Consider the following 16,785-nt stretch of genomic DNA (forward strand, 5'->3'; position numbering starts at 1 on the left):
CATTGGTGAAAATAAAAAAGATTGAGTGAATTCCTGAAGTCTCCAAGTCCTCCTTTTCAAGTGTAGGAAGCCATGAAATTATAAGACACTTGACAATATCTACCAGTGAAATGGCAACTAATATTAGCAATAGTCTGTCAATGTTTTGTAGGCTGACATTTCTGTTTGTAATGCTTTAATCAAATTTTCTAAGAACGAGAATTTGGGGTTTTTATTAGGCAGAGTCATCAAAATAAAAGAAATCTGAAATATATCACTGGGGTTCTTGTTAGAAGAAATACTTGAATACGTTTTTCTTTTCAATAATATCATATAATATGTTATGCTTAGGTGGCTGAAAATGACATGAAAAACAGCACTAGTGCAAAGGAAAAGACCTTCACTGGAAATTTTTGATCACAGATCAGATTATACTTTGAATTCATTATTCAAAGTACAATAATGAATTCTGCCTGCTTGAATTAAAAATAAAACTAATAAATGATTAAATACCTTTGAAATGTAGGCATGAAACGCCATTTTTATTGGAGATGTTTGTTGATATTCACCTGGATCATCATCGTTATGATCAGAAATCCTGAGATCTCCATGGTTATAACAATATCTTACCTTGAAGTGTTTTTGATAGTCTCTTTATCAGTTAGATTTCTTAGACTCTTTCTGGTGTTCGACTTTCTTTCAACAAATACAAATATTTAGTTGAGAAAATTTGGATTAATCACAAACAAACATCTTGTTGTATGTTACTAATGACATATTTTAAATGAAAAAAAGTGAAACTGTTGCCTCATTAGCCTTTTGCTCTCCAGTCCTTCTTTCGTGTCAGTGTATCACATAATGTAATGTAAAGCTTCTTGACTTTACATCCACAGCAGAGCTTTATCTACAGTCTTGTTTTTCCACAACAATTCAGCCTTGCATTGAGCGGTCATTTATCTAAATAACTGCCTTCAGTATTACAGTGCATTGTTTGACTGCATGTTTGTGTTTGTTATGTCATATAAGTCACTTCTACGGTTGCTCTTGACTCCACCTGCAGATCTATTGATAGTATCCCCTTTCACCCCTGTCTCTGTCAGCCTAAACAACAGTTCAACACAATCAATAGTTATTGTTTGTTTTCTCTCTGTAATGCATGCCCATTGCTGTGTGAAAGCTGCAGTTTTATCTGACTTTAAAGCTGATTACAAATCTTTTCTTCTAATAACTAAGTGCATTGGGGGCGGATGGTGCTGCTTTTATTTATCTAATTAACCTGACATATAGATGTGGACAGAGGAGCTATTCTATTATTATTTTGTGTCTTTGTCTGAAATATCTTTGCAAAAGTAGGAAGTTACAGACAGAGTTCTCACAGATTCTTGAAAAGTACAAAATCCATTAGATCCAAAGGAAAGAGAGCATGGGGTGTTTATTTATTTATTTATTTATTTATTTATTTATTTATTTATTTATTTATTTAGTTATTTATTTATTTATTTATTTATTACTTAACATATAAAAGCTGCTTCCATCCATTGTAACCATTTCATCCTTCTTTGTGTCCATCTTTAGATGGATGGATGAGTGGAGAGACAAAAGGATTGGTGATGGATAGATGGATGAAGATGGATTGATTGTTGCAGAATATGGACATGGTGAAGGACGGATAATTGATTGATCATAAATGGATGATTGGATAGATTCATGAATGGATATTTGGATGGGGAAGAAGAGATGAGATGATGCAGAATGGATGGACTGATTGATGATCAATTATGGGATTGATGGATGTATTGATTGATGGAAGAATTGTTTTTGGATGGATGGATGGATGGATGGATGGATGGATGGATGGATGGATGGATGGATGGATGGATGGATGGATGGACTGCTATGAAGTGGATGGATGTTTGCTTGTGGTGAAGAGAAAGAAATGACTCAATCTTCCAGTCTGACTGACTTTACAGTGAGGACACAGGTGAGGACACAGGTGAGGTCATCAGTCAGGTGCTGGTTTATAGACAGCATCTGAAAGCACAAGTATCGATAATTATGATTTATAAACCAAAACTTAGAAAAACAAGGAAAGAGACCTGGAAGACAGAGTCCTCAAACACAATCCTGTCACTCGGACGAGGATGGAAAGAGGAACCCAAGGGTGTAATAACCTATACGCCTAAATCTGATATGACAATCCATTTGGGTGTTGTAGCAGCAGGGAAGGCTGCAGCAGACCTCTTGACAGTCTGACTCCTCACTGTCAGCTCGCGTTGGCTGGTTCATATTTCCCTCTGTGTCTCGGCTTTAGATGCACGGCGGATAAAAATATCCACAATAGCAGACAGGCAGACCCTCGTGGCGTTGGGTTTCGGTTTTTCCTTTCCTTTCATTCTCAAAAACTGCTGCTCAGCTAACTTTGCCCCAAAGTGTGGAGTTACAGCGAGGGGACTGCAGCTCAGAGAGAAGAAACTTTACTTCCCTTAAGGACAGTCCTTGAGAGTTTAACTTGGACTGAAATTCACTTCCTCTTAGGCTTATGCTTATATATTTTTGAATCTTCATATTCACTTTATTATTGAATCATCAGAACATTCACATCATAGTTCCATCAAAATCCCACTAAAACAAGAGCAGAAATGTGAAAAAATCCAAAAAGAGTCAAAACAACTACCTGAAACACTTAGACTGAAAGCACTTCTTAGACTTACAAAGGCAGTAACAAGACTAAACATTGTTAGTAATTAAAATTAAATAAGGATGTTTTTTATTGAAGTTAAAATGTTTATATTATGTTTATTTAAAATATTTTTTAAATAACTCTTCCTTTAAAGAATTAAATGGTTATTTGTGCCATTAACGATTAGAAATGAGAAGAAATCAGAAGTAATTTGGCCAACAGCCTTTGTAACTCAGAAAGCAAATCGAATCCTCTTTCTTTCATATGAATCTGGCAAGAAATATTGCTTTCAAGATCTAAAACTTGCTCAGTATTTTTATCCACAGGTTTACAATAAAAAGCTTTGTGCTTTTTTGGAAATGTGAGAATCAAATCCTGTAAACTGTGGAGTGAAAAAGACCCTCGGTCGATATTATCGTATAATTTTAACCCGTAACCGTGTCTGCTGGTGGCTGAAACCTCTCTCCTGGAGGAAAACTGCACAGTTATCGTTCGTTTATCAGTTTATTGTTTAGGAAAAGATGTCGGAGCATTGGACACATTTGCATGCGCCGACTCCAGTCCCGGCAGGCTGCGGCTCCCTGAATTCCTGCACTGCGATAGCAGAGCAGAGGGCGTGGTGACCTGTTCACAACCCTTTAAAATGACAGCAGCCCATTCCTCCAGCTTCACTGTAGCCCTCACCATCTTTCTTCTTTCACATCATCGTCGCATCCCCACCCCTTTGCAGGAGGCCGGCTGTGATTGATTGATGCATTCTGGTGTGCGTGCTGACATAAATATTAATCATCTGCCACTTTCAGGCCACTGTCTTACTTAGACTGGCCAGGAAAGGGGCAGCTTTACGGGTTCTTGCGTCCTGCTTGCTGATCTAACAACTATTTTCCTGTTGAGTAAAGATTTAGAGTGACAATAAATTTTTCCTCATGAGCTGTAATGAAGAAGAGCTCGACCTGTCATTAATTTCACGCATTTTATGTGACGGAAAGGTTTTTTTTTTTTTTTACCTCTTTTTCTTCTTTTTTTTTTTTTTTTAAAGAAAATGCTTCAGGGTTTTATAGATTCTCGTTTCTACTGTGTCTATGTCTGGATCCTCCAGCCTCGCTGCGTTGCAGGGGAGGGTCAGAGAGGGTTGATGGGGGGGTGTTGTTGAGGCCCGTGTCTGGGCATCGAGCGGAGGGGGGCGTGACCGCTTGTCTGCTCCGGAGCTCCTAACGAGAGCGTGATTCATGGCACGAGGGGCTCCCATAGGGACGGGATTAGAGGTGCTGCGTCTAACCGCTCCCCAGAGAGAGTAAAAAGATATTTAATCTGCTCACCAAGGAGGCAGCCATTGCTGGGCTTTGTGTGTGTGCTGCTGTGGATGTGTCAGCTGGTTGGGGTGGGAATAACCCCCCCGACTTTAAATACCTCAGAATAAGACATAAACTGATCAATTAAATTCATGTTTTTTTGTTTTTTGTTTTTTATTTAGAAAATGCATGGCAAACTCCCTAAGCTCTGCTAATCCTTTTATCATTTGTTCTCCTAAATTTAGCTGATTTTTTTTAATCATACAAAGTGGCCAAAACCTGACATTGACATTTGTTTGTAAAATATATGCAAAAAAAATCATAGTGCAGATTAATATGTATTTCCCCTTTTTAATTTGGTTTACATATTGCATCAGTTCAGCTATGATCATTAAAAAAAAGAACAAATATTTAAAATTTAAAATAATGAAAATTTTCACCTAGATTTACCTAGAATAATCAGATATCTGATCTGATAATTCATTTTATTCATTTTGTTCTCCTATAAGGACCACTACGTACAAAATAATACATATTTGATAGAGTAGCATCTTTAAATCCAACCTAAAACGAATAAATCACAAGATTATTTCTGACTGTGCATCAAAGTGCACGCACAAATCTGTTCTGCCAACAGAACATATTTTTGAGATTCAAAATTAATGACACCTTTTCCACATTTAATGCAACGTATACCTTGTTTAGATAAAAAATTGTCTTGAGAAGAAATGTAAAAAAAAAAAAAAAAAAAAGAAGGTGCAAGAAGTGTGCAAACCCATAAGCTCACACTTTACTGAAACACCTTTTCATTTAATTTCAGCGTATTGGTCATAGACATCATTAATTAATCATTAATTAGTCATTAATAACCATGAATAAAACTCACAGCAGTGGGACTTATGTGACATTTCCTTATCTGGATCCTTAAGCTAAGACTGCATTTTACCAAAAAATATTTTTTTAAGTTATTTTTAAAAGGGTTAAAAAAAATAAATCCAAGTCAATGATCCCCTTGCATACTTGCATTAGTCTTGAACTGCAACTCCTCTGATTTTAAAGGAAACCAGCAGATTGCATTGGATCGTTGCTACGATGCATTTCCTCATCCTGAGCAAACATTAGGAGGAAACATTCCTGTTGTTGGAAATGTATCAAACCCATGAAATGATGGCCACACATTAAGTACTCTTCCCCAAAGTCTATGTTGAATATATGCAGATAATCAAAACAATAAGTATCTGACTCTAAAAGCAGCCATAAAAATCATATTTTCAACAAAAAAAAACCCAGCTTGTATGCAGTTGATGAATATAACAAATGGGCTAAACAAATAGCAAATTCACTCAAGAGGTCATCTATAGAAAAACTGATTTATGCAGGATGTCAGTGTTAATACATACATGTTGATTATTTGATAACTGTTGGTACATTTCTTTTTTTATGATTTCCTTTCTGTTGTACTTTACTCCTACAATATCTGATTGAAGCTCAGTGATCTATTTGCGTCTCTTTGCAGAGGCTTCGTCTATGACAGCAAGAACAATCTTCAGATGAGAGGACTGATTGTGCTGCTGCTGTCCAAAGCAGCAGGACCGAGCCACGCAGCTTCAGAGCTCCTCACTAAGGATATGGTCAGCGGCATCTACCCAAGGTAATTTGAGGCTAAACCAGAGCAGATGGATGATTTTACTAAATGTTTGCATGTTTATAGAAATTATTCACCTCACATTTTGAGAGTCTGACATAAGAAAGAATCATAATCTTCCTTTACAGGAAGAAACACGGTTTTTATAACATTACTGGTATAGGAGCAGCTGATGTTTCTTTCTTTAGATAAATAGATCACCCACCAGTCTCCCACTCCCAGTCCACTGCAGCTAGTTTGTCACTTCTCTGTGAATGTTTATGCTGCCTGAGAGGAAACTGTGGGCAGTGAACATCTGTGGCATCGCAGTGCAGGGCCATAAATGCGCTCGGCAGGCAGACCGAGACAGGCGATCCTGCTTTTGTCCCAGTTATGTGGCAGCTTCAGGATAAACAGGGAAATAAGAGTCTGGAGTCAGGTAACTCTACCTTGTCCGCTGTGGTTATCGTCCACATCAGCTCTGCCTCACCCTCTGGAGACAGTGTGGGCACAGGTAGGATCGGAGAATTTACCTTTTGTAAAATAGAATAAAAAAAATGAACAAGCATCTGACATTCTGATGAATTCTAACAAAAATACGAATCTCATTTTGAGCCTCACTCATACCGATTATGGAAGCTACTCTAAGGAATATCTACTCTATGCAAAGTGATGTTTGGAGGAGTTGGGATTTTTTTCACTATCATCCACTAAAAATATGTTATTTGAGCATTAAGGAGTAATGTGAATATTCTGGGTGTAGCAGTACTCAATTGTTAAAGCCACAATTCGTACACTTTCAGTACACTTCAATCACGTACATTTACTAATTTGATTTTATTATGTCATAAAAAATGTAAGAAGTGCAAAGTATAAAACTTGGTTGGACTTATTTCAATGACTAAAGTAGCATAAGCAGGCATTGCCAATACCTGGAAAGATCGATGGATTACAACGCAATGTAACCACATCAAAATGGTCCAGAGTGTTAGAAACTTTTATAAGACTGGACCCATATTTGAAGATAAAACATCACTTTGTGACAGCCTAGTCTCCCAGCTGTACCTGAATGCATCATAAGCAGCTGATGGAAAAATCCCATCTCATCAACCAGCTTATATTTTATATGATTGGGCTGATTGGATGCTACAGATTAACCATTTGGATGTCAGCAGATTTTTCTCCATTATCAGTAATGTTTACATTTACCTAGACTTATTTTTTTGCTGAGTGTGGAGCACACTGTGTACCTTATTGCTGACATAAAGTTTTGGTTGCACCACCTTTTGTTTTCCTGCAAAAAAACCCTTAATCTTCCATAACAGAGTTTAGCAATTGCTGGGAGTCCTCTCTGTTTTGTTTTGGTGTCACTTTTTGAAGTTGCTCCATAGAACATTGCATTTAGTTACACAAACTGATCTGTTTCAGCTCACAGATGTGCCATAAATCCATGTTACACAGATAAACATACCGGGAGCATTCCTGCAGACATAAACAGTTCCCCAGTTATCCTTCAAACAAACACTAAGTAGGAACTGCATTTGCAAGAAAAAAGCTATAATGTGCTAATGATGATGTTATCCAGGAAAGTTGTTGTCAAGCTCTTCATTCAATCTTATTAATACTAACAGACAACATACAAATAACCATTCTCAGTCCGTTTCTGATTGAAATCATAAAAATAGAGTTCAGGAGCATATTCTGCATACCATCACTGGTTTAATTGTGTTGTTGGGACTAGTTATAGAGATAATAAAGATCATCTTGTGTTGTGAGGTCATCATGATGAGAAGCAAGGAAAATTTGAGTTAATAAAATGCCAATCACTATCACAATATTCAGCTATATTCCTTCAATGAAACGTTTTCTACTTTAATACAGCTGTATTTTTCAGTACACAGCCCTGTATCATAAGATAAAAGTGCGGACAGAGTGGCTTAGAAACCAGCATGTTGAATTTTTTGGACCTGTGGTCAGACCTCTACACAGATCCCATAATAATGTTACAACTCCAATATTAATTGTGCAGCTTTAAAAAGGACAGACACTTTCACCAGAGAGCATAAAGTTGCATTATTATACTGACACGCTTTGCAGCTGCTGTCACTTTCAAGATAATAAATTGACATTTAAAAAGCCTCTCTCAGACGTGACCTGCTGTCCCTTAATTTTATGCTAATTGAGTACATCCTTGTCCTCTCTGCATCAACCCACGGGTGCCTCTCCAAAACATTTTGCAGCAGGTTGCTTCCAATTTGCTGCAGTCTGAAATATGTGGAAATGGGCAATTAAGCAAGAGGAAACTTTAATTTTAAAGGAGCTAAACAGCAACATAGACGTGTTCTTCTGCAATGGACCATCTGCCTGCATTTTCAGTTGCTCTGATATGCAGGAAAAATTCTGTTTAGTACTGCAACTCTGACAGCAAGCACCAGAGGGGAAAAAAAAATATGTTTAATGTTTCTGTTTTCATGGTGTAAGCTTGACGGTTTTATGGTTTTAAATATCTAACATAAAAGTATACAACAACCTAACTGTGCTGTCTGAGATTTCAATTTTGTATATAAAGAGAATAATTTAGCGGCAATAATGTGTAGCGACTATCTAGCTCTACATAGTAGCTAATAATTCACCTGGAACTACATCAACTTGAGTGTAAACGTCACTGATAGTGAGATAAAGTTCAAATCAATTTAACTCTATTGGGTTGGAAGTATTTCCTAACAACCATGATAAGCTGACTGGTAGATAACTTTGGAGTGTAGTGGCAGAAGGTGGAATCGGTGCCACAATCTTCTGATAGCTAAACAACTATTCAAGCCACTGGGCCACAGACGTCCCATGGTATCCGAGGAAAACCTGTTGTAACAGTTTTTCAGCTAACCGACTATCTGTGGTCCATCAAATAACTGAGCACCAAAACTACTTCAAAATCGAATTAAAAAGGCTTTTAGCTGTAGGAACTGTGATGGAAACATTTTATTTTTGAAAGAACAACTGTAAAATTTTAACATACCTTCAGGCTGGTCATTAACTCACACCTTATTCTCATAATTAATAACTAACCTAGCTTGTAAACGGTCACAGAGTAAATATTTGAAAAGGCGACTTCATCAGAAACAAACAATTAAGTGTGCAGATTCTAGGCCTTAAACATAGATCGACCTATTACACATATCGAGGTGCGCAGTGTGGTAATATAATATGAATGTAATGCTTCAGATGACACTCTGAGGTGTGCTTGGGCCTCCTCACATCCACACACATGCACCCACCCACACACACACACAGGCCAGATGCCAGCATGCGGCTCAGGACAGGCATGTGGGTGTGTGCCAACTGTTTTCCAGAAGTGACTGCTGTGCTCCTGGTGCCTGAAAGGCTTCTTTCTTACTGCAGGCTGGCACATCTGTGTTGTGCAGCCATGTCTGAGCACAAGCATCCTGACTGCTGAGAAACCTCTCCTTCCCGTCCTGCCTCCCAAAAACAAACGGCATCGCGAAGGTGTTCAAACCTGGTTTGGAAGGTGGTGTGTTACCATGCAGCCGCATCACAACACGATCTGGCACACACATCAGATCACTGGTTCCAACACACAGCGCTCGCCCAGTCGTGAGATGGATAGTCCAAACTGAAACACACACACACACTCCCAGACACACACAGCATGATTTGATCACCTCATTTGCACTAGTTTGCTCCCTCTCTGCCTCTGCCTCCACCTCTCCTGGGCTCATTAGCACCTCGGATAATGGCGAGATGGAGGGATTGAGGGAGTTGAGGTGGGGTGGGTTTTGGGGGGTGATTGAAACCTCCGGAGGATGGTCTCCTCCCTTCTGACAGGGAGCATTTGTAAAACATTTCCCACTCTGCTGCCTGACACTGATGATTCACCAAAGCACCACCAAGATAAATAGATGGATGGACAGATTGAAACACTCGCCGCTCTCGCAGATTGTCCAACTTGCACCAGCCACACCTTTTAATTTTTTTGTTGTGCGTGTCCAGTGAAAATCACGTCACCAGTCGCATCAAACTGGCCGCCCGATGGACAGGCCAGGTTTTTAAATCGCACACTGGAACTCACTTAGATCCGCAATCTGTGGTTGATGCAAGGCAGACTGCAGAGGGAGGAAAATGGAACAGAACAGTCAGGACAAGGGGCGTGGTAAGGGGGCGTTACACCTCAGGAAGATGGCATTGGTTGCTATGCAACTGGGAACCAAAGCTATTTATACATCGGCCCCCTTGTCCCCCTTTTTCCTCCCCAAGCTCCACTGCTGCTGATGAGGGCCGCTAGATTGGAGGGTTTGGATTGTGTGTGCGCGCCGGGTTTCAACTGATGACGCTTTCACTGTGTGGGATTTCTTAGTTTTTTACTTAATTTTGATTATAAAAACACAATAAGCAAATTGAGGTTACACAGGTGTCATTCGGATCCCTTCAGTTACCATGCAACTCAATATTAATATTTTCTCTTGTAAGACATTTTCAATTTTAAAAACCTCAAACCTTTCAAAACTTAATTCTTAAAGCAGAAAACATCAAATGACACACTATTTATTTATTTATTTATTTATTTTTAATATTTACAGATTTACATACAGAGAGCACTCAATATAAAAATCACAATTGTATGTTTCTGCCTAATTTTGATTAGTGTAATCAAATCAACACCTGGCACACTGACACAGCAGCATGCACTCAGTATTTCCTGTCAAGTCTGCGTTATTAAAAACAGAAAGTAGTTTACAACGGGAACTAATAGATCACTGCTAATTATTTAACAGTGAGAACTGGCTTATTTGAATAATCAATCTCTGGTTTGTGTCATACAATCGTGGAGGAGATTATGCACACCCCATGAACCACCGCAACCAACAACAGCACCCAGCAGTCGTTTTCTGTACGACTTCATCAGTCTCTCGCATCGCTGTAGAGACATTTCTTCAGTTCAGGTTAATTTCTTTTCCATGCAGCTCTCTTAAGGTCCCACCACATTTCATTCAGTTTCAGGTCTTGGGTTTGACAGGGACGTATAACACCTTGATTATTTTCTGTTGTAGATTTGCTGCTGTGTTTGGGATCCTCGTCCTGTTGATGACTCAGTTTGGACCAAACTCCAGCTGTCAGACAGATGTTTGTTGTAAAATCGTGACCTTATAAACTTTTCCAGATTGATGAACAGCAACAGTTGTTTCTGAAAGATCACTTTTTATACTAAAAAAATCAATAATTGTGTCATTATATTATCTGAATATCTCAGGATTGTCAAAGTTTATATTAAATATGCATTTAAATACGTTTCTTTGATGGGGGTGTCCCAGTAGTGGTGGCCATTTATCGTGAAAGATTTCTTATCAAAAGAATTTTGATTTAGTGTTGGATTGATTATTATCAGAAATTTTATTTTTATTAATTTTTCCACCTTTTGTTTTATGAGAGTTTCAATAAACATCAGTAAATTTAAAAAATATGATTAAATGCAGTTACTGTGTGCATATTAGTGATGTAAATCACTTTTCTTTCATCCTGAGGAACATTGTTTCTATTGAGATTGTTTTTCAACAGCAGTATTTGTGCTTGTGTTGCTATGAATGCTATCATGCAGTCACAACCACAGCTAAAAAAAAGGAAGTTTGGGTGCTGTGGTGGAACAGGGGCAAAACACAACCCACGTATTGAGGCCTTGGTCCTTGTGGCGGTAGTTGCAGGTTCGATTCCCGGCCTGGTGACATTTGCTGCATGTCTTCCCTCTCTCTGGTTACCCTCTTTCCTGTCAAACTACTTTCAAATAAAGGCCACTAGAGCCAACAAAACCTTAAAAAAAAGGAAGTTTTAGTTTTTTAATCATGCCTCAGTCCATACAACCTTCCCTGTGTCCCAGTTTTTTCAAATGATTGTTTAATTTTCCAAAATCCTTAAGAACCAACAGGGGTGTCCTTATTTTTTCCTACTAATCATCAGTCTCTGTCACAGAACGTGGAAGGAAATCCGTCTGCAGTGAGAGAGGATCTCTTCTTTAACAAATCCCTACATGAGAAACCAGTAGATAAAGCGTGTTTATTATGAATATTCAGATGAAATAGTCATTGTGAGGTCGACTTGGAATTAAAGTTGTAAACCTGCACGACCTAAAATCATAATGTTTTGTTCGTCTCATTGTAACAACTCACTCTCCTCTTGAAGTGCAGCTATCACTCTGATTCACCCCGAGTGCATTCGACTGTCAGTCTGTTAATTTGCTCTTATTTGAGCCCTGAACTTATTAACTCTCTTTGGGGGAAACGACGCTGTTGTTGCCGTCCGCCACCAAGCAGCGAAACCGACCAGACAATGGGTGTGATTGAGGGGCAAAATACATGACATTATTGAATTTTAATCACATCTTTTTGACGCAGAGAATGGCAATTACCTGGCTGCAAGTGCGTATATAGGAAGGCGTCATAGCTCGGAGCAGACGAGCGGCTCATCAGGTTTCCACGGCGGCTGAAAGAAGGTCGTAAGTGGCTATCAGCGCACCCGACCCTGTCTGGATGGATCCCTCCTGTCGCAGCGTGGCGAGCGCCTTCCATATGGAGAGAGGCCTAATTATCCCCCACCAATGACTGAATCAACATTTGATTATATCCTCCCTTAGGCTGTTCTAAAAGACTATTCAAACACCACTGTTGTGTCGTTTTCTTTCCCCCCTCTCCTCATAATCAAGAATGGCTGTTATCTGATAATGATAAGTTTAATTTCTTTTTTTATGCAACCCCCTGACACTTTGTGTGGAGAAATCTCTGACATGTCTCTTGGTTTTATGCCTTGGGGGATGAAAAACAGGGATTTTTAACGCAGAGAATGTTTCTCTGGATCTCGACGTAAACAGTTCTGATCACATTGATGCTTTTTGTTTGTGTAATTTCTACAGAGTATAGGTGGGAAAAAAGTGAAACACTTCTATTGCAACCAATGTTTTGTTTCCCAAAATAACAAAAATATTAAAAAAGACTATAAATAAACTTTTTAATACAGAAACATCTGATGGGTTCTTGTCCGTCTTTTTTCTGGCACAAGTTTTATTTTCTCTCAGTTTTCCATTTATAAGCTTGGATAGAGGCTGTGTGAACAGCCAACTTCTTCAACAATGACTTTTTGTGGCTTACCCTCTTTGTTGACGTTGCCAATGGCAACCGTCAAGTCGCAAATCTTCCTAACCGTCAAGTCGCAAATCTTCCTAGAAATCATTTAAGCCATAATATATAATTTTTGAGTTTTTCTACAGCCAAAATATATGTAAATGATTACTGGAAAAAGAGCTGGCTGGTAAAAGATTGCTGTGTCCAAGCATATTACTGGAAAGTTGAGTGGAAGAAAAAAATGTTGTCTAAAAGCAAAGTTCTTTTTACATTAAGAATTTTCTGAACAGTGGTAGTTTGAGTTTCATCAGCTTTATCTAATCAAAATTAACAGAAAAAAATCCTTTGGAATATGTCACAAAATATATGTCATAAACCTGAAAGCTTCATTTTTTAGATTTTAATCACTGAAATAAACAATGATAATGTAAGTGATATAATGCACCTGCATGTCAGATGAAAAGGAAGTATTTTAGAGTATTTTTCTCTTGTGCACATTAGAAAAAAGGCATCATTGCTCTCTTTCTTTGTTGCGAGGCTGTAAACTGCATATTTCAAAAAGTCAAAAAGCTCTTAATCTGTCAAATCTCAGGAGAACCTCCTTTAGAAAGCAAGACAAGAAAAGCTGTTTTTTCCTCTTATTTTTATTTCTTCTTTTTTGTTTCCTCTGTAGTCAGAGGAACCTGGCAGAAATCACAGAGCTCATCCACACAGCGTTCCTGGTACATCGAGGGATCGTAAATCTGAAGGAGTGGACAGTCTCAGACGGACCGCTGAAGGACATGGAGTTTGGGAACAAGATGGCCGTCCTGAGCGGTGACTTTCTGCTGGCTAACGCTTGTACAGGATTGGCCGAGCTCAACGACACTAAGGTAGACTTTGATAAAGACAGGCGATTTTCCTGCATGAAAATGAACCTTCGCCCCATTCTGCTCTGCGTTTATCTCTGACACGCCTCCTATTTCTTGCTCAAGAGATGAACATTCCCACTGTATGATGCTGCCACTGCCATGTTTCACCATGGGGATGGTGTGTTCAGGGTGATGTCCAGTTCGCTTCTGCCTACTGGTGGACATTTATCGCTTATCATTTATCATGATGAATTTCTTGTCATGGTAAGAATTTTCATTTATTGTCACGATAAAGTCAAATTGTGACAATATTTTCTGTATTGTCGGGATTGTTAGTTTTACTATTTTCTCAGTATTTATTGATACTCGATGACAGTATCAATTAAATATTTTTGTGACTGGCATCCTACAGAAGCATATTACAGCAATGTTTTTCAAGAGCAGTATTTGTGATTGTGTGGCTATAAGTGCAGCGTCATAACCGTACAGTTACTCAAAGAAAAAGTAATAAGTAGTACTTAATCTTGTTGTCACAATATTACCAATTGTGACTGGAGTTCTTGAGGAATCCTCCAGGTTCAGTGTTCATCTTCGTCTTTCAGTGCAGAGGTAACGCTGCTGGTGCACCACAGGTCGTATCTGCTGCCTCGTTGGTAACGCGTCACTGACAGATGCTGTCACCACACTCCTCTCTCAGAATGCGGCAGCGAATCAAAATAACCTCCACAGTTATGCCAGCCCTAAGCGGCTTTCACGCTGCCCTTTCTTTCGTGCGCACAGTCTGGCTTTATCTCTGCTCCTCGGCAGCCGAGAAGTGCTTTACCAAACGCACCGTGCAAGCAGCATCGGTGGATGAGCCTGCATGAGAAATATAACGGCACGCGAAGGAACACGTTCTACTTCAGTGTTGAGAATCAGTCTCTGCAGAAATACACAGCAGTGCTTGTTTTTCCTCCCTCAAACAAACCTGCAGAGCTGTTTATGAGCAGTGTGAAAGTAATCTGAAGCAACCGCAGGAAGCATACCCACAGTGGAAGTTTTTAATGGACATCTGATAGCTACCAGTTACTCAGCTTTGAAAAGGTTAGCACAACGAAGTGAACTGAGGAGAAAGCACACCACAGCAGGCACGGAGCTTTGTAATTTCAGGTGATGTCTTAATGTGTGTTACACCTCTTAAAACCTCTTAATTATAACATTTCACTCCTCTTACCATAATTTTTCAGCTCTATGTATGCATGTTGTCTGCTTTGAGGGTGTCTTTTGTTGTTGTTGATTCAGAGAAATAACTTATTTCAGGCACCAAAAAACTTAAAGGATGCACCAGTAGATATGCAGATATTGTTCCTCTACTGAAAAATATTCTTTTAGGCTTCACAATGCTCCTTATTGCTCAGCTTTCCTCATTTTGAAGCGCTTTACAGTGTGATTCCATGGTCAGGTATGCCTTGTTGATAATGAACTGAATCAGAAAGGGAACCTCTTAATTTATTAGTTTGTATTTCAAACCTCACCTGTGGTCATGAGATAGGAATAAAAAATAGTTCAGGATGGCTCTGCCTCAGATTAAGAGGCAGACCTAGAGCTGTATGTAATAATCATATTCAGTTTGGATGTATATAGAAAAGTATTTAATTTATCAAAGACAAAAAAAAAATTTAATTTCTGCTTTTTTGTTTATTTAAATGTGTGTGATGAGATTTATCTTTGATTATTTTGAGTTGAGTGTTTGTCCAGCTCATTAATTATAATTTTTTTTTATATCCAATCTTATATAATTGAATATATTATTGCAATATCAGTGTTTGCAATATCGCAATCCCAAAGGACCGCTTGGAAGCAATATGTGGTAGGATGTCATACTTCAAGTTCCACAGATGCAAACTCTGCACTCCAATAATAAATCTGAGCCGTTGGATAGACTTTCACTTCCTTCGATGCCCACGGTTGATGTATATATTTTTAGTGGCTGAGATCCTAAAGCCGCTAAAGAGGAGTAAGAACATTGTGAAAGAAAAGAGTGGAGATGTTATGCTCTGATTATTTTTCCACCTCTAGGTTATTTCAACTCTGTTTTAAAATTGACACAAGCTGGTTTTGTTTGAAGGACTAAAATTTCTACATGTAGCAATTTTGAAGCTATTTTCTGAATTCTTGAAGCTAAATTCTAGGTAGAGATCGATGCTTTGAGCGGATGACCGAAACACCTTTCAGGCTGGAGGATCCAAATCTCTCCCCTCCGTCTGGCAGAGTCCAGCACCCCAGAATGAAAACTCATTTCAGCTGGTACTACTTTTTTTATTATGATCAATATATCATGGCGAGAGTTGTAAAGTAGATGTAACAATAAATCGAAAGCTGCGCCTTCCTGCTTAGCACAACAAACCAAAGCAACCATTCCAACTTTCAATCTGTCAAATCCCTCTTGAACAAGGCACCAAGGTACTGAAACTCTCCGCTTTGGGCAGAGACACACCCTGGTCCTTCAGGAAGCATTACCAGAACCAGGCCTCAGACATAAAGGAGATCCAGTTCTAGAGTTAATTCTCCAGATTTTCCTTTTAACGTCTTAGCGAGGTTAAGAAGCCTCACAATACATTGAATTGAATCCATCATCACAACATCTGTGTGCAACGTTACTAGCATTAAGTGGAATTCATTGCTAAGGTGTGCCACAGTTCATTGTTAAGTCTCACACATTCATGCTTTACATGCCAATACCATAAGGCTGTACTTTCACTGCCAGGAAGTGATATAAATGTTAGTAATCCGCTTTCTAAAGCTCATAGGAAGCCATTTTCATATTGCATTGTGTGCAGTGCCTCAGGCTATTATAAGCTCTGATGTACAAGCATTTAAGAGTATTTGGACATTGTCATGATCAATTATTTCTGCTTATATTTGTAGTTGTGCTATTCTAACAGAATGAATGTGTATTTTGTTTCTGTTTTTGCTACAAACCAATTTCCCCTGGGATATTAATATTAATATTAATTAATATTGCGACAAAGGACAAGATTAAAGAAAATCGCAACAAAAATCATAATTGGAATTCAATAATGCTGTCACAACCAGTTTGTTTCTCAATATGTTTAAACGCTGGGGGTTAAATTATACATTTTATGACCACTGGGTAAATTATTCTGATATTTTCAGTGTTCCATCCATCCATCCATTTTCTGCCACTTATCCGGGGTCGGGTGGTGGGGGCAGCAGCTTCAGAAGGGAGGCCCAG

The 16,785-nt window shown here is 38.7% G+C and overlaps 1 protein-coding gene across 1 annotated transcript in view; it reads left to right on the plus strand.

Moving 5' to 3' along the window:
• The window catches only part of pdss2 (prenyl (decaprenyl) diphosphate synthase, subunit 2), a 42,809-nt gene that overhangs the window by 10,296 nt on the left and 15,728 nt on the right, over window positions 1–16,785 (plus strand). Inside the window, exons 2-3 of the mRNA XM_008399702.2 lie at window positions 5,468–5,602; window positions 13,373–13,571. Of these exons, the coding sequence (XP_008397924.1) occupies window positions 5,468–5,602; window positions 13,373–13,571 (334 nt within the window). The remainder of the gene's footprint in view (window positions 1–5,467; window positions 5,603–13,372; window positions 13,572–16,785) is intronic.

The sequence above is a fragment of the Poecilia reticulata genome, linkage group LG22 (genome assembly GCF_000633615.1).
Source record: "Poecilia reticulata strain Guanapo linkage group LG22, Guppy_female_1.0+MT, whole genome shotgun sequence".
NCBI lineage: Eukaryota > Metazoa > Chordata > Actinopteri > Cyprinodontiformes > Poeciliidae > Poecilia > Poecilia reticulata.